Source organism: Leuciscus leuciscus (assembly GCF_965113295.1).
Source record: "Leuciscus leuciscus genome assembly, chromosome: 5".
NCBI lineage: Eukaryota > Metazoa > Chordata > Actinopteri > Cypriniformes > Leuciscidae > Leuciscus > Leuciscus leuciscus.
This window is the reverse complement of record NC_138729.1, coordinates 51,977,815-52,003,901: the sequence shown is the minus strand read 5'-3', so window position 1 is coordinate 52,003,901 and position 26,087 is coordinate 51,977,815. Positions and strand designations below refer to the sequence as shown.

Genomic DNA, 26,087 nt, shown 5'->3' with positions numbered 1-26,087 from the left:
GCGGGGAGTGTTTTGATCACAGCGGGCGGTTCGCCCGCGCTCGGCTCTCTCACGGCAGGTAGCTGAGAGACGGCGAGCGTGGGGGAAACCGAGGGATTCGTCATGTCTGTGAGTGAATGTGGGCGCAGGACAGCGGGCACATTTGCACTGAAAACACCATCGACCTGAGTCGGTTGTATGTGTGTTGGTTTTGTTTTTACAGAAACCGAGAGACATGCAGCGTGTAGTGTTTGTGGGCACTGGGACGTGGGCACGTTCACTACATTCTGTGCGCAATCGACATGAGTCGATTTTATGTGCGCGAGCCCTGTGGGGCGGGCTGTGTCTGTGTGTAGGAATGGGCACTGGGCAGTGGGCATTTTTACTACACTCATAACACCGTCGGCCGTGGCCGGAATACCAGAAAATACGCTCTTTACAGGATTTATCTGGGTCGCCGTGAAAACGGCGTTTGTGTACAGGCAAGCGGGTAATGTAACCGACTTGTTTACTGTAGAGTACACTGGAACAGTCGCATGTAATGGAACTGGACGAGCGGGAAGTTTTGGTGGAAACCCGGCCGCAGCGGGGCTTGAACACCGTCGTTTTCCTAAGCTGGCTAGGAAGACTTTGAGGCCTCGGGCTTCATCTCAATCTTCGGCCGAGTCCCACGCTGTGGGGGGCGGCGGCCGGCAGAGCGAGAGCGTGGTCTCTGGTCCCGGGCCTGTCGACGCTGTGAAGCGGCGGCGGGGGGCGGCGGCTGCGAGCTGCGAGCAGACGGCTGTGTAGAGCGGCCTGATGCGGAGCTAGAGCGCTTTGGCAAAAAGTGCTTCATGGCCTGCGACGTCTTTTGTACCTCAGCGAATCTGTCCGCGAAATCTTTGACGGACGATCCAAAGAGGCCAGTAGCAGAAACGGGGGCGTCGAGGAACACAGAGCGCTCCGAGTCCGGCATTTCTGAAAGCGTCAGCCAGAGGTGTCTCTCAGCAACGGTGAGAGAGGCCATGTTCCGCCCTATGGCCTGTGCAGCGGATTTCGTAGCGCGGAGAGCGAGGTCCGTAGCGCTCCTTAAATCCGCCACGTTGACTGCTTCCGTGCCTTCCTCGTCCAGCTTTCGGAGAAGGTTAGCTTGGAAGATCTGGAGAGTGGCCATAGTGTGTAGCGCTGATGCAGCCTGCCCAGCGGCGGTGTAAGCGCGACTGTGCAGGGTAGAAGTAGCGCGGCAGGCTTTTGAAGGTAGCGCCGTCTTAGTCCGCCGTCCAGCAGAGGGCGGGCAAAGATGGGCTGCTACTGCCTCCTCCACTAGAGGGAGAGCGAGGTATCCTCTGTCTTTGGCACCGTCCACCACGGAGAATGCCGCCGAAGCAGAGGAACGCAGCCTGGCTGAAAAAGGGGCGCTCCAAGACTTTGCCAGTTCTTCATGAAGCTCAGGAAGAAACGGGGCGGGTCTTGAGGGCGTGGAAACGCGGTCCCCTTGCAGAAAACAGCCGTCCAGACGGTTGCGTGTAGGCTCGGCGGGCGCGGACCACTCGAGGCCGAGGGTCTCTGTGGCCTGTGTGAGCAGACGCATCAGCTCAGCTTCAATGCTGGCCCGTTTTCCTGACGACTCGCGGGCAGAAGAAGGGGCGAGGTCCACAGAGCTCGCCCAATCCTCGCTGTCCGAAGCCAGGATAGAGCAGTTGTCCTCCTCGAAAACTGCCGCTTCTTCCTTGTCATCTCCGGCGGAAGCGGCGGCCAGCGGCGGCCACTGTCCGGGAGTGAGAGACTCGAGAGAAGCAGACGGCGAAGCTGGCAGGCGCACCGGCGAGCTTTTCTCGGTGGGAGGCTCAGGGATCCGCTGAGCACGGTGCTTTTTACGGCGCGGCGTCGAAGCGGGAGGTGCAGGCTCGTGGAAAGTTGCCATGCGAGTCCTCAGAGTCGCCATAGGCATAAGCTCGCAGTGAGGGCATCCGCCGTCAGCGAGCGCTAGAGCCGCATGTCCTTCACCCAGGCAGGAAACGCAGATGACATGGCGGTCCCCGTCGCTGAGTGGGGCTCGGCACGAGCCACAGGATGGACGAGACATCTTGAAAAAGACGCTCTGCTCTTTTAGAGAAGGAGTGTGAGTCGCGGCGGCGAACACACACTAGCAGTGAAAAGGATATAACGCCGGATAGCATAGCAGGAACGGTGGTTGAAGGCGGCGCGGCCAGCGACTCCAGGTACCGAACTCGTCCCGCTGAAAATGCTGTTTCCACGGCGCGGCTTCTTCTCTCTGGATCCAGCGATGCGTGAGCTCCGCTGAAGAGATGAAAAATCGGTAAGCTAGCCTTTCGATGCTATATTTATAGCCCCAGGCCACGCCCGTTTCGGCGGGACGTGACGTATGGGGCGCGAAGCGCCCCCATTGGTGATGACGTCACGATAGGGCCTTATCGATAGGCTGCTGCAGTTGCCGCAGGGCAGCCAATAGGCGCGCGAGCTGTCTCGCCTATGTCTGCATGCTGCCGCAACGCGTTTTACATTATTTCAAAATTAAGGATAATTTTTTGGCTTCAGTATCTCGCGGAAAAGAGATTTCCCCTAGCGTAAGATTTACGCAGTACGAGAGTACCTCTCGTAAGAGAACCACAAACAGTATTTAACAGGAAACACGGTTCTAAATAGTATAATATTCACCATATATCTAGCAACAGTTCAACTGCAATGTGAAGTTTATGCAACAATACCATAAACTAATAAGTAAGAATTTCTTACCTTACATCTTTCTTGTCTTCAAATCGCGTTCTTCTTCTGAGGTAAATCCAATGTAAGCTCAGACGTGTCTTCCAAACTCGACGAAAAGCAGAGACTTGTGAAGTGTTTTGGTGTTTTGTGTTTGAGGTAACGAGGGCGTTCGCGTTCCATGTGGAGATTTGCATGTGAATCACTTTTGCGCGAGTGGGCGTGTCGAATTAAAAAGTAATTAGCAAGCGTTTGAGATACTGGACATCCTGTTGGTTTTATACAAATTACTTAAACAGAGAATATTTGTTTTCAGTTTGAATCCGATCATTTAAAAGTACACACTTAAATGTGTATAAAGGTATATGGCTCATAAATGTGTGAGAAGGATTCGCTGAGTTTTGTTTCAGTTTATAGACGTGCTCAAGAAAAAAAAGTTCACCGCGACGGAGAGGCAGAACGCACACCCTGTTTATTTTCTTTATTTTACAAAAGCACAATGTTTTGATTTGATTGTAAGTGGACACATACAAAAGTAGAAATATCACAGATTATTTTTTTATATTTCTTTTTTCTGTATAACCATAAATGACGGAGTAATTTAAGTTTATGTTGCTGCTATGTGAAAAAAATCCAGCAAAACGCGTCGGCGCGTTTCTCGACCTCAGAGGGTTAAAGACTTCTTTGATTCTGGGCTAGTATCACTTACTGGGATGGTTCTGTTAATTGACCCGTACTGTTTCACAAAGTCCAATATTTTCTCATCTACTTCTGTTTCAGTTATGCCAGTAATTAAAATAGCATTTGGGACTTTCACGCATTCTTTCTCTACAACCTCCATTTTGTTCTACTTGTGTTTTTTGTTTTTTTTGTCACTATTTCTACAATTGATGGAGGAAAGAGAGAGAAAAAAAAGGATAACTAGTTTTCTCAAGACGGGAACTTTAAGTGAATACTAGTAAATGTGTGTGTGGTCTCCTTTGCCTCTCCTGGCTGGCTCGCCACAACTAAGTGTAACCCCCGTCAGCCGATTAGGGGTTAACTTATAGAAAAAAACAATGGCTCACTAGAATTTACTTAGATTACTTTCAGGATCGCATTAGACCAGATTAATACTCATCAGAAGATTCAAGAACTTGTAAGAGGCAAGAGCACACACACACAAGTATATGATTTAAATGTACTTATTATATAAAAGTGAGATTTGGGTTTTTCAGATTTTATGTATGTCAATAACACTGCATAGAAATGAACAAAACAAGCAAAATAAATGTAAATCAAAAATGCATAAATAAACTTAAAATCTGACTTTTAACCAAATAAGGTAACTGAATACATTTTAAATGGAACTTCACAGATTCCTTCCCTCAAAATAAATTAAATTTTGTTCTCGACTCAAATGTTCAAATTCTAGATTTCTTCCTTTACTTATGACCTTATGTCAATATTAGCTCAATTTTAACACTTGAATTAACTCAAATCAATTCTAACAACACATTTGGAAAAAAATAACCCAAATACCAGTGTATGTGAAATCACATATACAAGTTTACACCATAAACATTCATATGTAAAATTGCATGAACAAAAATCCGTTCAGTAACTTTTTAGAATGCACAGTTCGATAATGTCAGTCCAGATGATAACAAATTATATTCTTTTTTCCCTCAGTTCCTTATACATTTACATTTACATTTATGCATTTGGCAGACGCTTTTTATCCAAAGCGACTTACATTGCGTTATCCTATACATTTATACATAGGTATGTGCAATCCCCTGGGATCGAACCCACAACCTTGCGTTGTTAACGCAATGCTCTTACCACTGAGCTACAGGAAAGCTTATAAAGAATGGTCCTGTGCTCAAAAAGAATGAAATGTTGTAAATACTCCAAACCTTCAAGAACCAAATTAAATGTTTCTTTGGAATCAATGCAGATGTCCAGGAAGGCAAAAGGTGTCTTTGGTCGTCTCAAGGGTGGCCCGCCATCTTCACACAGTGCACATTTGAAGTGTTCATAAAGCAGTCCTCGAACAGAAGAATCCAGAATCTAAATTCTAAGATAACAAAACTGGCCTGCGCACACACACAGGACAATATTCTTAATCAATCCACACTTACATTTTTTTACAGCTCTGTACATATTTTTATAACAGTGTATACATTTACTCCATACAAAACTGAACATTTTTCCTCTCAAAAATACACCAATACACCACTGAATCACCATATTTCAATATGTATAATAAAATAAACATTTTAACTCACCGATTCCTTTGTGTATTAATGATATTTCCTATTTTCTTTCAGGTTTCCACCGGATGACGCAACGATCGCCTAACGTTTCAGCACAACAACAGTCGCGTGGATCAACAGGATAAAGGTAAGGTTCTTTCAAAACTACTTCAATTCGTTCCACAACAAAACAAATGACTTTTAATAAGTCAACATTTCGCGCAGCTTCTAGCTCACGTTTCTCTTCTTGTGTTCTCTCGAACTTTCTTTCTACGCAGCTTCCCAGAGGGGTGGAGTCAGCTTGACCTAATTACAGTCGATTGGCTGCTTACCTGCGCAGCACAGACAAAGAGCTCAAAAAATAAAATAATATTTTATTGCAACTATTTATATTGCCTAATATTATAAATAAACCTTATCTAATGGGAAATAATTTGTATTTAAGCTTTTTATCTTATTTAGTATTTGCTTCACATTTCTTGGTTGTTTAGTCTAACTGTATTCATAACTGACTCAGACTACGAATGTTTTTGAGCCTGGGTTACACGCGTGCTACCGAACTTACTGAAGTGATGGAAGAACTGAAATCGTTAAGAAAAAGAAAACCAAGAGGGGCATAAACAAACAAGAATATCACTGACAAAAGTGGAGACCTCGATTAAGGACTTAAAATGCCAAGTAAACGGTTTGGAGAGCAGAATCGCGGAGATGGAGGAACGGATTAGTACTGCTGAGGAGACTGGGATGAGACATGAAAGAGCCCTACGATATCTACTGGAACGTGAGGCGGATCTCACAGATAGGTGCGAAGACTTCCAAAATAGACTTCGGCGGAATAATCTAAGAATATATCAAGTTCCAGAGGGCTGCGAAGGAGAAAACACGGCGGAATTTGTTAAAGGTCTGCTCACTACAGTTCTACAGCTTTCTCAGGACATGGAGATAAAGATTGAAAGGGCACACAGGGCCCTTGCAGCAATGCAGCCAAACCAAAAGACCCCGCCGCACCCCCGAGATCGATAATAGTGAGATTCCTGGACTACGCGGTTAAGGACGCAATCCTACGAAAGCCTGGTCACAGAAACAGGTCCTCTACAACGCGAAACGAATCTTCTTCGACAACGACTATTCACCTGAGCTGCAGAGGAAGAGAGCGCAGGTACGAGACGTAATGAAACAGCTCAAAATGAAGGATGTGCGAGCTCAGTGTGTCTATCCAGCACAGATAAGGATCTACCTGGAGACGGGAGTAAAAACTTTTCCTACCCTGATGGATGCTGCACCAACTCTACGAGACTTGGGAATTAAAGTTCGAGTGGATGATCGAGACCGACAAGTAAAATAAATTTCGAAGGCAAGATGGTCAGTGCAAGGTAAAAGTAGACGTGGATCGAACACTGCGCTGCTGTCCGACGCGGATCTTCAAGCATTTTTGAAGCAGTGAATCACTCAAATACGTTAAATTTAAACGGGATATTTCTGCTTCAGAATGTGAGTAAACTCTGGTTACATTATAAAAGAGAGAGATTGGCTCACTGTAGAATACATACGATTAAGAAACTTTTTTTCTCTCTCTCTCCTTTACTTTCGGTATAATAATTGATTTTTTTTCTCTAAATTGACGGATGCTTACTGACGTTTTGCTGAGTGGAAATCACTCTTGGAGGCGGCCGTGTTTCAAATCTGGCTGCGCGCACTTGGTGCATTTTTGAGACCCCAGGGAGTCAACGTCACAACTCCCTGCCCTTCTTACATCGGGATTTGGCCTACGAAACAAGAACCTGGCTGAATGGATGTTTGGAAGTCTTGTTCGTGTACATATTTCCTGTTTTTGTTTACTTTAATTATTTACCCTTGACAGCTAAAGCGTTTTTTTGTTTTTCTATATTACTAGAACATATACCGGTGACTGAAACATACATTTAAACTAACGTCAATGGATAATTTAATTTGTGTCAGTTATAATGTAAAAGGACTGAGCAGCCCAATTAAAAGAAAGAAAATATTTAATCAGCTTAGAAAAATGCAATGCTCCATTGCATTGCTTCAAGAGACCCACCTCTCTGATGGGGAACATTTAAAACTGAGGAGAGAATGGGTGGACCAAGTTTACAGTGCTTCATATAACAAGGGGAAGAGAAGAGGTGTTGCAATCATGTTTGCCAAGTCTGTTTTTTTTTTATATGGAGCAAGTATACAAAGACAAAGAAGGGAGATATGTCATGGTAGTTGGAACAATTGCAGGCAATAAAATCACTATTCTTAATCTTTACGCACCTAACGAGGACTACCCACAATTTTTCAAGAATGTTTTTTCACTTTTGGCACAGAAAGGTGAGGGAATGTATTTAATTGGTGGGGACTTTAACTGTGCATTAGATAGTGATGTTGATAGGCTACCAGCAGAGAGGGGACCAAAGTAAAAATAAAATAAAAGCTCTATTAGGAATATATTGATATTTGGCGACACTTGCATTCTAAAGAGAAGGATTTTACCTTTATGTCGCATGTACATGGTAGTTATTCTAGAATAGACTTTTTTTGTACATCAAGAGCAAATATACATTATAAAAGAGGTGTCGGGAAGGAGACCCAAACTTGTGACCTCTGAGAAGGACTGTACTTAGGGTTGATACAAAATCCTCAATCTCCCCAGGTTGTCCGGTCAGAACAATAATGAGGACGAATTTTACACTCTCATGCCACTCTTTAATGAAACAGTTTGACATAGACGATGTGAGTTTTGTTCATGGTTTCTAAAATAAAACAGAAATAAAATAGACTCATGAATAATAAGTATGCATACACAATTGTAACAATAAATGCAATTGAGGTATGAAAAGGAAGATGTCTAAATCACTACAATGAATATAATATAATATAACAATAAACAATATATCTCAAAAGTGCAAAATACTATACAACTGGTACATATAATACTGTCTTAAATTGCACAGACATAAATTATTAAACTGCCTGGTTGGCTGGAAACCACCAAAACTCAGCGCTATAACATTTGGCTAAGAAGGGGTTAAATCGCTGCCACATCCGAAAACATGCAGAGAGCGCATGCTGGTGTCACGTGATCAGAGTTAAAGCCTATGATGCGCACAGCCAAAAACACGGTGAAATCACTCTAAACACCATCAAAGATATGGGAAATTATGAAACTATCATATAGCCTAAATCTGGTTTGGTTATTTAGCTCCAGGAAAGCACACATCAATAGGCAGAGTAAAGTGTAAGGAATCGTAAACATACGACATTAATCTAAGCAAGGAACAGACAACAATATTTACATAGACTCACATTCTCATGCACGCATGAAGCAGAACTGAAGAATAAAGATATTTCCCACTAGATACTGTATATCGGATCGGGAATGGAGCGAGTGTCTCCGATGAAAGTTACATGCATACTGACAACAGTTCGGGGTTGCGCTAGTGGAGACTGTCTGATTGGTGGAGAAAAAAAAGGGGGATTGCTGATTGGCCAAACTGTTGCTGGGCACATGTAAAATAGAAAGTGACACTACAGTAAACCACGGGCCTGTACCATGAAGCCGGTTTAGGTGGCTAGCCAGCTATGTTTCAGTTAAGTTGCCGCCAACCCTGGGTTTTAGGTACTATGAAAGTAGCTTGGCTTGAATCGGTGTTCGTTGCCATGGTATCTTACGCTGCACGGCTAACCTGCTCCGGGGCAGGTTATGTTCTGGATTCAAGATCTCAGACTGAAGTTTGACCAATCAGCTGAGAGCAAAGAAACATAGGTGACGTAACTTATTCCCAGTGTCTGTTGCAATGACTTAACCTTTTCTTCCAAATCCTGTGACATCTCAGCGCAAATTGTTTGACGAGCACTTCGTAGAGAAAGAGTTTTTAGCCAGACAAAATCCCCTTGCCTTTCCTGATAGTTATTTGTATGAAAGATACAGATTTTCCGCGGAAGGAATGTCTTATCTTTACGAACTTCTTGAGCCGCACATAAAGAATTTAACACATCGAATTCATGCACTTACTGTACCGCAAATATTGCGTTACGTTTTTTTTGTTGCAAGTGGTACATTCCTGCACGGTGGGTGACACACAGAAGCTATAGGGGAAAACACGGTTTGTCGAACCATTCGTAAGGTGGTCCTCACTCTGCAGGAGTACATGAATAGTTTCATTAATAGTGTTCCCCGGACATTTATCGGCCATGTCCATAAAAGAGGGCTTTTATAAAATTGCCGGTAAGATATATTGATAGGGTGGCATCACATGAACACATTTTATTTTATTTTTTCAAAAAGCAAATTGCACAAATGTACTATACAATATAATACATGTTAAGAATTATTTAAAATCTTTATTATTATTCTGTTAATCTTATGATAGGATTCCCTAGCTTTCTTAGTAGTACAAATACGTTCTATATTTATGTAAAATTATGTATATGTATGTAGCCTATGTGTAATATAGCCTATAGCCTATTTTTATAATATATAAAAAATGTGCATGTATCATTTTTTATATATTATAAAAATAGGCAATAGGCTATAGGCCTATTACACATATAGGCTACACATACATACATAATTTTACATAAATATAGAACGTATTTGTTTAACTTACACATTAACAATCAGCAATCTTTCTCCAACAGTCTTCTCTTGCTTTGGCAGCAGAGACCATATTGTTTCGAGCTTGAAATACATATTTAAATTCATCGTAATTCTGAATGATTATCTCTTGCTCCTCCGCGGGAAAATATATCGCTCACGCTCTACCCGCGATTGGTTGTTCAGTGTCGACGTCACTCTTTTATGTGCACGCGCGCGTGGAGTAATCATAGCTTGAGGATCAAAGCCTGAGTTGACAGAGAAAGTTGATGAGCTGCATCATGGTACCAATAAAGCCTGATTGCATCGGTTTGGTTTTGTCAACTCAAAACTAATCCTGTAACCCCGAGTTTGTTCAGCTACCTTCATGGTACAGGCCCCTGATAATAACTTATAATAACACAAACACAAGATAAAGTCAGAACCTTATTAACATACATAATATCAAAGAATGTTATATAGATCCCATAACTATATCTGATCATGCTCCAGTCAGGCTAAAACTTCAGTTAGGACAAGATAAACAATTTAAATACTGGAGATTAAATGTCTCAGTAATAAATGATTGTAAGGCGAAAGAAGAAATAAAACGACAATTGATTGAATACTTTGAGATTAACGATAATGGACTGGTTACCCCATCTATATTGTGGGAGGGGGCCAAAGCAGTGACAAGAGGTAAAATAATAGAAATAACATCCAGGAATAAAAAATTGAGATAGAGAATGAAATCAGGAAACTGGAAACTGAACATAAACAAACAGGTAAAATTAAAATTCTAGAATGTTTAAAGCAGGAAAGAAAGAAACTGGATGATTTGCTTACATATAAAGCAGAGGGGGCACTCAGATTTGGAAGCAGAAAATATTATGAGATGAGTAATAAAGCTAGTAGGCTCTTGGCCTTTCAATTACGCAAGGCTCAAGCGAGCAGGGTAGTTCCAAAAATCAAACACCCAGATACCTCAAAAATGCTAACACAACCAAAGAATATAGTTAATGCATTTGAGGATTATTATAAAAAATTATATGAAGGCCAGAATTTAATAAATAAGGAGGAAAAAGTTAAAACATTTTTGCGAACAATTGAACTAAACAAACTAACAGAAGAAACAGCAAAGGAAATAATATCCCCTATTTCAGAAGAAGAAATAAGGGCGACTATTGCAAATTTAAAAAACAATAAGTCGCCGGGGGTGGACGGGTTCCCCGGGGAATTTTACAAGGCATTTGTTAACGAATTAGCTCCAAATTTATGTAAAGTGTTTAATTATGTGCTACATGATGAAGACCCCCCACATTCATGGTCTGACGCAATTATAACTGTAATTCTGACCCTACACAATGTATGGCCTATAGACCAATAAGCTTACTATGTCAGGATATGAAAATCTTAACTTCAATAATAGCAAACAGAATTCCGAAGCATATTAAAAAACTGGTCAAACCGGATCAGACTGGATTTATTAATAAAAGATATGGAACAAATAACATGAGAAGAGCTTTAAACTTACAACAAATTGGAAAAGATAGTAAAACACCCTCAATGCTTCTCAGCTTAGATGCTGAGAAAGCATTTGATAGGGTGGACTGGGTGTTTCTGGAACAGACTCTAAATTATAAGGGGTTCCCTTTCGAGGGAACTCACGATGCGTCAATGACGCTTTGGGAACGCTCCTGCGTGATTGCGTCTGAAGCACCTATGTCAACTAGTCCAATGGTGAGAGTGGGCGTCACGGGTGGGTGACGTGACGACCAGGAAAGGATAAAGGACATCCGGTTTAGAACTGCGCTAGCTTCTGTGCCTCAGCAAGCGCTCTGTGTTATACTGTCTGTCATATATTTATTGTTGTCTGTCACTATATCAGTCACAAGCATAGATATTATGGCGAACAAACAACCTTAGATCGTGTGTTTTTCCCTGCCCTCTTTCTTTACGGGTGGGGATATGCACGATGTATGTGTTGTTTGTTTGGAACGGAGCATGATCTGTCAGCGCTCGAGGGCGCTGACTACGAGCATTACTCGCTCCGTTCCCGCTCGTCACTCTTTGAGGAGGGTGTTCAGGCTCGCGTTCCTCGCAGTACCGGCCCCGTGTTGCCAAGGCAGCACGGAAGCTGGTAGTGTGGGGTTCGCAAATGGATCTCGCGGAGAGGTTAGAGACGGGCTCCGCCTTTTCTCTGCCTTCTCCCGGGGGATCCAGCGCTCTCTCTCTGGGATCGGAAGCACACCCTGGTTAGAGAGCCCAGTGTTTCAGCAGTCTATCTCTGAGGAGGTAGATGTGCTGAGCATCGATGCAGTCCACAACCACAAGCATATATCTAGACAGGAGTATGGGGAGCAAACAGCTTTGGATCGTGTGTTCCTCCCTGCACTCGCTTCATTACGAGTGGGGACACACGCGATTCATGTGTTGTTTGTTTGGGAGCGGAGCATGCACGGTCAGCTCTAGTAAAAGGGGGCTGACAGTGTTCATTCATAAATTCCCGACGTGTAACATTTGCACTATCGAGAGTTTAGCTCTGCTCCTGATGGCTTTCTTCTCGAGGGAAGAAAGTCAATAAAGATTCTTTGGCTCGGATCTCGCGTGTGCTGAGGCAGCGCGTATGTTACGGGGTCTGCATTAAGAATAATAGTGGACGGGCTACGTTCATTCATGAAAATTACCGACGTGTGTGCACTATCGGGAGTTTCCCCATGCTACTGTTTATTTAAAAAAAGACTGCAATAAGAATCCAGTGGTTATGCAAATGCAATGCATTCATTAAAAAAAAAAAAAACAACACAGTGTATTGCAAGCTATGAATTTATGATTCTTTTATTGCATGTTGAAACTATTTTTTTTATATATATATATATATATATATAAGCCTATATATATAAATATATATTCAGCCTTTCATCCAGACTATATTTACTTGTCTGGTTGATTTTTTTGCTGTTTGATTCTGAGGAATTAAATAAGTGGGCTCCATTTAAAATTTGCTTATCTGACTTTCATTAGTTAGATTCATGTATATGTTCAGTAATTCAGTTTGGAGTTTATAACTTTGTAAATGGGGCTGCTGGGCGGAGCAGCCCTAGTCATTAACAAACTCATTGTACGGGCAGAGTGTAATTTCCTGTGCTCCCCCTCAGAAAGATTGGGGACCGGAATGGCATTCTCAACAGAAGCCTTTAAAGCAGAAGATGGATCTGAGGACTGTTTTTCTGTGAAAAAGGTTTCAGCCAAGGTCCTGATGCCACTGGTGTCAGACCTTTGAGGGCAACCCCAACCGGGGTGGAGTGGTGTACACCTCAGTATACGGTGCCCGCCCCACCTCGGTGCCCTCAGGAGGCCGTTCTGCCAACCCCGCCACCCTTGGTGCCTCGGGGCGCAGTGGTCTCCAGCGAGCACATGGCTCAGTGTCACCACGACACTGTGTCAAACTCGCACCCTTTGAGGGGGGTTCAGAAAGAGTCAGTTCGGTTGTTTCCTGCCAGGATGCTTCAGGTCACCGAAGTGGCTGTTACAATAACACCAGAGGCCAGTCTCGAGAGACTGGTACCCTTAGTAGATTTTCTGACAGAGTGGAAAGAATCTGCCGAATATATCTCCATGGGTCCTGCAGATAATAGAGAGAGGTTACAGAATCCAGTTTCGTTCTCCTCCACCTCGTTACAACGGGGTGCTACTCGCGTTAGTACATCCCGAGCAGGCTCTGGTAATGGAGCAAGAAGTAGAGTCTCTATTAGCGAAGGGAGCTATACAGCAGGTGTACTCGCCCGACAGAGAATCGGGGTTTTACAGCCGCAACTTTATTGTTCCGAAAAAGGATGGGGGGTTGCGTTCCCATTTTAGATCTTCGTCTGTTGTATCGTGCAGTCATGAAACTCAAGTTCAATATGCTCACACTCAAACAGATCGTGACTCTTATCAGATCTGAGGACTGGATTGTCACAATAGATTTAAAAGGCGCTTACTTCCATCCTCCCTCAACAAAGGAAGTTCCTGAGGTTTACTTTTGGGGGCAAAGAATTTCATTATCGGGTGCTTCCATTCTGTCTAACTCTATCACCCTGCACGTTCACGAAGTGCGTAGATGCAGCCCTGGCCCCGCCAGGCTGCAGGGCTACGCATTCTGAACTACATCGATGATTGACTGATTCTGGCGGAATCAGAGCAGTTAGCGGTTCGGCATCGAGATGTCGTCCTCGCTCAGATGAAGAAATTGGGGTGAGACTCAATGCCAAGAAGAGTGTGCTTTCTCCACTACAGAGAACCACTTTCCTTGGTGTGGTATGGGATTCAGTCACGATGCGAGCCACATTTCGCCCGTTCGTGTAGCTGTTATCCTCACAGCCACAAAAGAGTTGAAGCTAGGCCAGTCGCGCACTGTAAAACAGTTCGAGAAACTGTTGGGCCTCATGGCAGCAGCGTCCAATATGATACCCTTTGGCCTACTGTATATGAGACCCTTGCAGTGGTGGCTCAGAACCAGAGGGTTCTCCCCGAGGGGAAACCCACTTCGTACGATCAAGATCACGTGGCAGTGTCTCCGCGCCTTGGTTATATGGAGGAAATACTGGTTCCTATCTCACATGAGCAGTCACACATTGTGAAACAGTTCGAGAAACTGTTGGGCCTCATGGCAGCAGGTCCATTGTGATACCCTTTGGCCTACTGTACATGAGACACTTGTACGATCAAGATCACGTGGCAGTGTCTCCGCGCCTTGGTTATATGGAGGAAATACTGGTTCCTTTCCCAGGTTCCGGTGTTGGGAGCTCTTTGCCATCGAGTTGCTATCTCGACAGATGCTTCTGGGGAGTGGTAATGGGAGGCCGCTCATCCCAGGGCCTGTGGAGGAGTCATCATCTTTTTGGCACATAAATTGCCTGGAGATGATGGCAGTCTTCAATGCGTTGAGACATTCCTCCCAGACCTGAGGGACCATCATGTGCTTGTCCATACAGACAACACATCAGTGGTCTCTTACATAATATGTAGGAGCAGACATCCTGTTGAGGCAGGGGCTGAGGCCCGGGGAATGGAGGTTCCACACTGAGGTGGTGGAGCACATTTGGGGGGGTTTATGGCCAGGCAAAAGTGAATCTCTTCACGTCTCAGGATACGACGCACAGTCCACTTTGGTTCTCCCTCACACACCCAGCTCCCTTGGTTGTTTCCTCCGTGGTGCTTTTAGACCAGGACAGGAGTATGGCGGCTTAGAAGCCTTATTTTATGTAGATATCCCTATAGGATGTGGTATGCGGCAGGCTGGTCCTCTCCGCTCACATTCGTAAGGTTTTGCAACTTCGACCCGGGCGCTTCCCCAGGTTCTCAAGTGCTCTTGTCTTAGTTGTGCAGTATTCACACAGACAGGTTCTGGTTCGTATGGCGTGTTGGGCATTCTCGTTCCCAAAGCGTCATTGACGCATCGCGAGTTCCCTCGAAAGGGAACGTCTCAGGTTACGACTGTAACCCTAGTTCCCTGAGAAGGGAACGAGACGATGCGTCACTTTGCCATACTTCCTACATCCCTGTGATCGACTTGCTTCGGTCCTTTTCGAAGCTAGCGCGGTTCTAAACCGGATGTCCTTTATCCTTTCCTGGTCGTCACGTCACCCGCCCGTGACGCCCACTCTCGCCATTGGACTAGTTGACATAGACGCAATCACGCAGGAGCGTTCCCAAAGCGTCATTGACGCATCGTCTCGTTCCCTTCTCAGGGAACTAGGGTTACAGTCGTAACCTGAGACGTTTCATGACACTTTTGTTGAGTGGGTAAAGATTTTTTACAAAAATCCTAAATCAAGAGTTCGAGTAAATGGTCACTGCTCAGATTTTTTTAATTTAGGTAGGGGAACTCGTCAGGGAGATGCACTGTCTCCAGTTTTATTTGCTCTTAGTATTGAGCCACTAGCGGAGTTAATAAGGAGCAACCCCAGGATACAAGGGATAACAGATAAAGGAGGAAAGTGTCATAAAATATCGCTATATGCCGATGGCGTATTATTATTAATTGAAAACCCTGTTTCATCTATCCCAGCCCTTTTAGAGTGCCTTAGGGACTATGGCTTAGTTTCTGGATATAAGATAAATGCTGAGAAATCAGAAGCAATGATGATTTCAGGACATTGGCCCACTCAGTTAGATAATGAAGTATCTTTTTGATGGTCTAGTAAGGGTTTCAGATACTTGGGGGTTACCCTTACACCCAAGCCATCACATTTATACTTTGCTAACTACACACAGCTTTTTGAGACCATAAAAAAAGATTTGGCGAGATGGGAGATACTACCTCTCTCCATGTTTGGAAGGATTTAAACAGTAAAAATGAATATTTTGCCGAGGCTTCTCTTCTTATTTCAATCTCTTCCTGTTTTGGTTCCAGTCTCAGCATTTAATAAACTAGAAAAATGGATTTCAAAGTTCATCTGGCAAAATAAAAGACCAAGAATTACACTTAAAATACTTAAGTCAAATAAGGACAGGGGGGGGGGGGGGGGGGGTTGAACCTTCCTAATCTTAGATACTATTATTGGGCTGCTCAGCTTAGGGCTATGGCTGCTTGGCTTGGCATTGATAAGGAGGCAGAATGGGTTAATATTGAACAGAATTCACTTCCTGGAGTCTCTTTGACAGTTCTGCCATTCATGGACTTGCATGCACAGAAAAGAGTGAAGAATACAAATATATAGATAAAGTATACTGTAAAAATTTGGTCCACAATACAGAAAAAGTTTAGAGGAGTAATCACCTTATCACGTGCAATACCCATTAAAGGTAACCCAGATTTCATTCCTTCTATATGGGATAGTGCCTTTAAAAGGTGGGAAGAAAATGGTTTAAAGATAATAAATCAAATTTTTGATGGGGAAACCATAGGTTCTTTTTCACAATTATGTGACAAATTTACACTGGGATCGAATGATCTCTTTAGATATTTACAATTACGTCACTATATCACAACTCGTAAACATTGGGACATAATTAAAAGATCTCCAACAAATGTTGAAAAATATTTTATCAATATTATTGAACACGATCTACCGATTAAAAACCATATAGCACATATCTATGGGAAGTTAATGCAGGATCGATCCGATGACACGTTTCATATCAAAAGGAATTGGGAACTAGAGTTAAATACTGTAATAGAGGATGAGATGTGGACAGATATATGTCATATGCTGGCTGTCATAAGGGTATCAGCAGTCAAATGTGGAAGGAATTTGATTGGAAAATGAAAATGAGATTCTTTAGAGTTCCACTGGTGGTTGCCAAATTTGACAGTACTTCGCCATTATCACAATGCTGGAGAGATTGTGGGATGGTGGGGGATGGTGGGGGACTATGTGCATATATTCTGGGAATGTCCCAAAATACAAGTGTATTGGCAGGGGGTTAAAAGGGAAATCGATAAAGTTTTAGAAAGAGATATTCCAATGCACCCAGAATTTTTTTTGCTTGAAGGTTTCCCTTCAGATCAGTTCAGTAAATCCCACTTGTTTGTTTTGCATATATTGTTAATGTCAGCTAGGAAGATAATCACTGTGAACTGGATGAAGGTGCGTGAACCCACTGTGACAGAATGGACACATAGACTGAAACAGATATACATGTTTGAGAAGATGACAGCAGACTTGCAGTTGAAATCGTACTCGGTTACTAACGTAACCTCGGTTCTCTCTAGAGAGGAAACGAGTACTGCGTAAATCTTACGCTAGGGGAAAATCTCTTTTCCGCGAGATACTGAAGCCAAAAATTATCCTTAATTTTGAAATAATGTAAAACGCGTTGCGGCAGCATGCAGACACAGGCGAGACGGCTTGTGCGCCTATTGGCTGCCCTGCGGCAACTGCAGCAGCCTATCGATAAGGCCCACTCGTGACGTCAGCTCCAATGGGGGCGCTTCGCGCCCAATACGTCACGTCCCGCCAGAATGGGCGTGGTCTAGGGCTATAAACATAGCTTCGAGAGGCTAGCTCACTGGTTTTTCATCGCCGAAGCGAACCAGAGCGTGTGCAGGCACGGCAAGATACGCAGTACTCGTTTCCTCTCTAGAGAGAACCGAGGTTACGTTAGTAACCGAGTACGTTCTCTTACGAGAGGTACTCTCGTACTGCGTAAATCTTACGCTAGGGGAAACAGTGTAAAACGCCGTGCATGCTAAGATCCAGCACCAAAGTCCCAAGGGCAAGTGCCCGGGCTCATATAGTACATGATCATAAGGGACTCACAGAGAGCCCAGGAAAGAGTGGCTAGAATAGCATCATTCCTGTAATAATATAACATCTTATAAGGAGCAGTTATACTGATGATGTGTCGTACAGTCAGGGCGACCCCCGGCCTGGACTGACGAATATAGTGGGTCTTACACACTGCCCATAGAGCTGCGCGATCCAACAGCGAGCATTTGCTCAAGCAGTTTCAGTATTCTGGCCCGAACACATCAGGGCAGACAGTACCGATTTTAGACCGAAAGCAGCTTAGCCTGCAAGGTGGGAACCTCTAGGTTATAAAACCTTGTAAATGTAGACGGGGAGGCCCAGCCTGCCGCCATACAGATATCTTGCAAGGCAATCCCACTAGACCAAGCCCACGACGAGGCCACGCCTCTCGTGGAGTGTGCTCTGACTCCAAATGGGCACTGTAAGCCCTTAGAGGTATAAGCCAGCGCTATAGCATCAACTATCCAACTGGATAGGCTCTGTTTCGACACGGCAAGTCCCTTAGAACGTCCGTAGAGTGAAAACAAAGAGCTGCTCTGTCTGTCTGAAAACAGACGTGCGAGACACATAAGCTCTTAATGCCCTGACTGGGCAAAGGAAGCTTGCGTCTCCTTCCTCGTCAGAGACCGGTAGGGCTGACAGGGAATGACCTGCGCCCTAAACGGTGTGTTGAGGGATTTTGGAACATAACCGTGCTTAGGTTTGAGTATAACTCTTGAGTCATTAGGCCCAAACTCCATACACGTCGCGCTTACTGAGAGCGCGTGTAAGTCCCCTGTGCGCTTCACTGAAGCGAGAGCCAGAAGAAACACTGTCTTGAAAGACAGGTGTTTAAGATCAATCGTCTGTAAAGGCTCGAATGGGTCACCTTTCATGGCTTCCAGCACTGTAGAAAGGTTCCATACAGGGACTGAGGGAGGTCTGGGAGGATTCAGTCTCTTAGCTCCTCTAAGGAAGACGATGACTAAATCGTTCCTTCCTACTGACTGACCCAGCGTTGTTTTTGAGAACGCTGCTATGGCCGCCACATACACTTTGAGCGTGGAAGGGGTCCTGCCCTTGTCCAACAGCTCTTGTAGGAAGGAGAGAACCTCCGTCACCCCACAGTCTAGGGGCGACACGCCACGAGCTGTGCACCAGCTGGAGAACACTGACCATTTCGAGGAATAGAGACGTCGCATAGACGGAGCTCTAGCCTGCGTGATCGTGTTTAACACTCCGCTTGGGGAGGTCAGCGGGTACCCGTTGATGGCCCAAACATGAAGGGACCACAGCTCTGGGCGCGGATGCCAAAACGAGCCCTTGGCCTGAGAGAGGAGGTCCCTCCTCACTGGCACTGGCCATGGGGCAGTGCTTGCTAGCTGCATCAGAACTGGGAACCAGGGTTGGTTTTTCCAGAACGGCGCTACGAGTAGCACTGAGCATCCTTCTCTGATCCGTTCTATCACCTGAGGCAGGAGAGAGACGGGAGGAAAGGCATAGAGCGGGCGGCGGGGCCATACGTGAGCCAGCGCGTCCCTGCTCTTGGAGAAAAATTCCAGACAGTGAGCGTTTTCTTGAGACGCGAACAGGTCTACTTCCGCTCTGCCGAATTTCTTCCACAGCAGCTGGACTGTCTGTGGGTGTAGAGGCCATTCGCCTGTCGGAACATTGTTCCTGGACAGTCTGTTCGGTCCTACGTTCAGGAGCCCTGGCACATGCGCTTCTCTCGGCGAGAGCAGGTTGCGCTGAGCCCACACCAGGAGGCGTTCTGTCAGCCTGTGCAGGTTTCGGGACCTGAGGCCGCCCTGGCGATTTATGTAGGACACCACTGACATGTTGTCCGAGCGGACCAGGACGTGGTGTCCTCGTATTTAGGGACAAAAACGCGTCAGTGCGTTGTCTACTGCCAACATTTCGAGGCAGTTTATGTGTAGAAGCTTCTCCCGTTCTGACCATTGGCCGACTGTAAGGTGGAGGCGTCCGTAGACACTATCTTCACACTCGAGGAAGTCCCCCGGCTAACACCTGATTGGTACAAGTCGTTTGCTTTCCAAGGTTTCAGAGCTGCGATGCATTTCTGATTGACCTTGAGACGAAGCAGACCGGAAGCCCACGCTCGGCGCGGTACTCGCGCTTTCAGCCAGAACTGTAGCGGGCGCATGCGAAGCAAGCCCAGCTGAAGTACTGATGATGCTGAGGCCATGAGACCTAGCATCCTCTGAAATTTCTTGAGCGGGACAGATGCGCCGCAGCGGAAAGAGCTCGCTGCGCGCTGAATGTCTAGTACGCGCTCTGGTGACAGTCGCGCTATCATAGACAGCGAGTCCAGTTCTGTGCCCAGAAAAGATATTATCTGTCTGGGAGACAGAGAACTCTTCGCCCAATTGACCCAGATTCTCGAGGTGATCGAGCAAAATGGTCCTGTGCTCTATGAGCACCGAGTGAGATTGAGCTAGAATCAGCCAATCGTCCAAGTAGTTCAATACTCGCATGCCCTGTAGTCTGAGGGGTGCGAGCGGCTAGAGACAAGCCGAACGGTAGGACTGAGCACTGATATGCCTGGCCCTCGAAGGCGAATCTCAAACGTCGCCTGTGACGTGACGCTATTTGTATTTGAAAATATGCGTCTTTCAGATCTATTGACACAAACCAATCTCCTCGGCGCATCTGCGTGAGGGTTTTTCTGGTCGTGAGCATTCTGAACTGTTGCTTCGCAAGCACTCTGTTCAGTTGCCTTAGATCTAGTATGGGTCTGAGACCCCCGTCTTTTTTCAGTACCAGGAAGTATCTGCTGTATAGCCCTCCTTCACTCTGAGCTTGAGATAAAGGCTCTATGGCCCCTTTGCTCAACAGTTTCAAAATTTCGGCTCGAAGTAGGTGGTGCTACTTCTGTTTTTACCGTAGCTTCGACGCGCGTCACATATCGGCGAGGGCGTCGGCGAAACTGTAGCGAATAGCCTCTTTCTATAATGTCTAGCACCCACTTCAAAACCCCCGGGTAGCCTTGCCCATGCATCTGCACGAATGGCTAGGGGCTGAATGCGGAGCGCGCTCTGGTCGCTCAGCGACAGAGGGGCTTCGGTGTGCTGTAACATAAGCGTCGCGCTTCGAGGCAGGGGGCGCGCTGATAACAGCGGGCAGATTGCCCGCGCTCGACTCCTTTGCGGTGGTCAACCGAGAGGGGAGGGCTGGGCGAGTCCCGTAGGACCTGTCATGTCTATGTGTGAATGTGGGCGCGGGATAGCGGGATAGCACATTTACAACACTGAGAGCATTGTCCGCCTGAGCAGAGCGAATGCACGTTGGTTTTGTTTTTACAGAAACCTTGAGATATGCGGAACGTAGTGTTTGTGGGCACTGGGCAGTGGGCACATTTACCACGTTTAATGCGCAATCGACCTGGGTCGATTTCATGTGCGCGAGCCCTGTGTGACGGGCTGTGTTTGTGTGTAGGAATGAGCACTGGGCAGTGGGCATTTCGTCTACATTCGTAACACCATCGGCCGTGGCCGGGACACCAGAAAATACACTCTTATGGGATTTATCTGGGTAGCCGTAAAAGCGGCGTTTGTGTGCAGGCAAGCGGGCTGCTTCGCCGACTTGTTTACTGCAGAATACCCAGTGTATTCTGCAGTAAACAAGTCGGCGAAGCAGCCCGCTTGCCTGCACACAAACGCCGCTTTTACGGCTGAAACCTTAGCCGACTGTTGTTCCAGTAACAGTCGCATTTACTGGAACTGAACGAGCGAGAAGTTGCCATAGAAACAGAGAGCGTCAACATGCTGGCGTTTGTTTGCAGGCGTGCGTGTATTACAGCAGGCTTGTTCACTGCAATATTGACATTTCCAGTCGTCTGAACTTCAGAGGCGGAAACCATAGAAACAGGGTTTGGGTGCAGGCGAGCGGGTTGTACCACGCGCTCGTTGGCTGCAAAATACACATCTGCAGTCGCCTTTTCAGGGAACTGCCAGAGCGAGAATTGACGGCAAAAATGTGATTTGCCGGTAGACCCAGGATTCGATCGCGGGTCTCTCGCGCGAAAATCTGATGATCTACCACTGGACCACAGAGGAAGACACATAGACATTCAGTAGCGCGAGTATTATCAAAGAGCGTCAACATGCTGGCGTTTGTTTGCAGGCGTGCGTGCAAAACACCAGGCTCGCTCACTGCAATATTGACATTTCCAGTCACCTGAACTTAAGAGGGGAATGAGAAATGTGTCAGGAGTGGAGGTCGACCCGGCCGCAGCGGGGCTAAAAACACCCTTTTCTCCTTTCGCCAGTGACGCACGGGAACCATAGAAACGGTGTTTGGGTGCAGGCGAGCGGGTTGTACAGCGCGCTCGTTGGCTGCAAAATGCACATCTGCAGTCGCCTTTCAGGGAACTGACAGAGCGAAGCATTGGCGGCATAATATATCTGCCGTTAGACCGGGATTCGAACCCCGGTCTCTCGTGTGAAAAACCTAAGATTCCGCCACTGAGCCACAGGGGGGAACACATAGGTGTATAGATGCATGAGCATATAAGAGAGCGTCAACATGTTTTCTTCGGCGTTTGCTTGCAAGCGTGCGTGTTACAACAGGCTCGTTTGCTGCAATATTGATATTTCCAGTCGCCTAATCAGGGAACTGAGTTCTCTTTTCGCCGGTGAGTGACGCGTGAATGGGGCGCAAGGGCAGGGTAGCTTTCTTGTAACGTAAAGAAAAACTAACCCCGATCGTCCGCTTCCAGCCTCCCTTGTGAACGGCGCAGTTTGCGCGGCTCGAACAGAGGGAGAGAGAAAGCTAGCCCCGTGACCGTCCGCTCCTGACATCCCCTGTGAACGGCGCGGTTTGCGCGGCTCGAACAGAGGGAGAGCAGGTATCCTCCCCCAAGCAGGCAAGGCAAGCGGGCGAACCGGCGAGCTTTGCGGGTTGGGGGGGGCGGAGGAGCAGTCTCGGAGAAGGATGCCAGGTGAGTCCTCAGAGTCACCATAGGCAGTAACTGGCTCGCAGTGAGGGCGGTCGCCGTCAGTGAGCGCGAGCGCGAGCGCGAGCGCGAGCGCGAGAGCTGCGTGATCCTCAGGAAAGGGGCGTCTTGAAAAAGACGCCCGGCTCTTTTAGTGCAATGAGAGTGTGTGTCGCGGCGGCGAGCACACACACATACACAAAACACAGTAGCAGAGAAAGGATATAACGCCGGATAGCGCAGCAGGAAGGCGACTGAAGGCGGCGCGGCCAGCGGCTTCAGAGTGTCGACTCGTCCCGCTGAAAGGCTTCTTCAGACGGCGTGGCTTCTCTCCGGATCCAGCGATGCGAGAGCTTCGCTGAAGAGATGAAAAATCAGTGAGCTAGCCTCTCGAAGCTATGTTTATAGCCCTAGACCACGCCCATTCTGGCGGGACGTGACGTATTGGGCGCGAAGCGCCCCCATTGGAGCTGACGTCACGAGTGGGCCTTATCGATAGGCTGCTGCAGTTGCCGCAGGGCAGCCAATAGGCGCACAAGCCGTCTCGCCTGTGTCTGCATGCTGCCGCAACGCGTTTTACATTATTTCAAAATTAAGGATAATTTTTGGCTTCAGTATCTCGCGGAAAAGAGATTTTCCCCTAGCGTAAGATTTACGCAGTACGAGAGTACCTCTCGTAAGAGAACGGAAATTTTTCGACAGAAGTGGGCACTAATTGAAAAATTAGTTTGAAGTAAATATTTTATATATATTAATGTTTGAACTATACAGACAATGTACTGGTATGTGATGTATTGTCTGAAGTGTCAAGGGCTTTTGTATTTATTTTAACTTGTTGTTTTTTAAATTTTTTAATTTTTTAAAAACATTTTATGTAAATGAAAAGTTCAATAAAAACACAGTAAAAAAAAAAAAAGATATCATGACTGACTGTGATTTGTATATAGGCGATTGCCTCGTTCAGATATTTTTGCATAGTTAAAATAAAAAAATCATACATATTAGGCTATCATGTAAGTCTAAAACTATTGACGTTTATTGTAAGGTTCAGATAAGTTTAATTTCTTGTTTAAACTGTGTCTGGCCATTATTTTCTGACAGCCACATGGGTAGACTGGGCGGGGATTTATATGACGTCAACCTGTGAATGCAGATAAAATGGCTGGATTGCATTTACATTACACTGAGATTCAATCACAATGCGTCCTCGACTACCTTCGAACCTGGACACGCTGATTGGATAACATTCCGATCAGAAGCGCGTTTACACTTGTCTTTTCATTGTGTATGTGGACAACATCCAGATACAGGTCACATGTTAATGCCAAGTGTAATATATCAGGCTAGTTGTCACACTTAATCCAGTAAATATTTTTCAGGGGTAGAATATACAAAAAGAAAAACTTCCAATGTTGTTGTCCATTAAAAATTAGGGAAAACATCCATATTTAATTTTGGGAACCTGCTGTTTACCGACATTGTTTTGATTACAAAAAGAAAAAAATGTATATACTTTCAAATGAAAAACCTTTAACTTGTTTTAAAAATATATCAAATATATCTCTTCAGAGGCTTTTCATCACAATTTCAATTGTATAAAGTTCCGCAAATTTTCCCGGGCATAAAGATTAGGCATCGGGTCCAGTTGGTCACGTGAATCTGCTGCAATTATCAACGGACAGCTGTTTATTTTGGTTCACACATCGCTACACTATTGACAACAGACAATTTGCCTGCGATATTTCACCAAATGCAAACATTAAGAGAACATTCCATTTTATCATTTAGCAAACATTATACCCTGGTAAAAAAAAAAAAAAAAAAAATGCTAAGTATACTTCCAGCCAGACTAATTCAGTATACTTAAAGTGTGTTAATGGGGATCGGGAAAAGCCCACAAGGCGGGACTTGAACTCGGATCTCCTGAAGCACACCAGCGCTACATGTCTGCTCACTTGCCCACAAGGCTAACAGCACCAACCATAAATGTATATTAGAAATTGCACACTGTCTTCAATAACAAATGGACATTAATAGACAAATAATACTATACTTGCCACAAAATACTATTGTTTATTATAATGTATTTTGAAAGTATACTTTCAATGCATTGTTACAATGATCATTTCCAGCACACAGTTAAAATACCTAAAATATATTTTTAATAAAGTGCAAATAAATACTTTTTATAAAATAAACAGAATTTTCACTCCAATACATTTTCTAAAAATATACTAAAGTAAAAATATTTTAAAGTGTGTTGAAATTTGTATTGTGAAAATAGGCATAAGCGTGATGCAATATACTTTTAATATATTTATAGATGGTAAAATTTGTTAGTATATTTGCAATGTACTATTGGAAAAGGGAATATATTTCAAATACAATAAAGTATAGGGTACTAGGGTATAGGGTACTTTTTTCACTAGGGTAGGAATGGGAACGTTACTTTTGAATGTTCTCTAAACATTGTGAAACAAGTAGCAACATTTTTAAAAATGTTAGAGGAACATCCAACTAAAGAGTTTAATAAATAAAACATTAGGCCTACATGAACATGAACGATTGGTGTTATTGTGCTAACGTTTTGAGAAAATTATTAAAGACCAGATAACTTTGAACAGACATTCATAACTGCACCATAACTTTGAGAGAATCTTGCCAGAACATAAGCTGAAGTTTTGAGAACATTCCCGGTTAGCAGGAAGCTTTGATTCTGAATGACCAAAGTAAAGATGCAGAGTCATTTGAATAAACATTAAACTCTGCCAGCCTATTCACTATTCACAACACCATTTGGCCAACATAATAAAACAATATATGCAATGTAGAATTCAATGTTGTCAGATAAGAGCTCAATAGTGTTCCCTTCTTCCACCACAGAGATCTCTGGAGGCAATTTTCAGCTGACTTTTCAAATGGAAAAACTGAATGTCGCTGATAAAGAAGCTGCAAAACTGATTATGAGGAAATACACCTTGGATATATGCAAATGTTTGGGTGTATTAGGGGTGACCCCGAATAGTCGAAGATTCGATGCTTCGATAGGAGGAGCCTGATTCGACTACCGATCTCACGGTCGAATCTTCGCAGAGGTGTTATGAAACGAGGATCATGCCACTTTGGCTATATGAGGGCGCTCAATGTCTGATTTCACATAGAACTAGCTTTTATGTCAATACGTTAATATTCAGCCTATTTTGACAATGCTGTAGGCCTATATAAAAATGTGCAAAGAAAGAAGCTTTTAATAAATATTTTTTTAACGTGCGTGAATAAATCCAAACACCCCGTGACAGATTTAAGTTTCACTTTCAATCCGTGACCGACAGAGGAGCGTCTTCGCGGCAAGGATTTAAATCTTTAACAATGTCTGGGATAAGAAAATCTAAAGTGTGGATGTACACCATCAGAAAGGA

At 44.8% G+C, this 26,087-nt stretch overlaps 1 protein-coding gene across 1 annotated transcript in view; it reads left to right on the top strand.

The window, feature by feature from the left end:
- Positions 1 to 25,727, top strand: part of LOC309498670 (uncharacterized protein) — a gene marked incomplete at both ends in the record, with an annotated part of 40,097 nt that extends 14,370 nt beyond the window's left edge. Inside the window, one exon of the mRNA XM_082169513.1 lies at positions 25,552 to 25,727. Within this exon, the coding sequence (XP_082025639.1) occupies positions 25,552 to 25,727 (176 nt within the window). The remainder of the gene's footprint in view (positions 1 to 25,551) is intronic.
- Between the last annotated feature and the right edge of the window lie 360 nt (positions 25,728 to 26,087).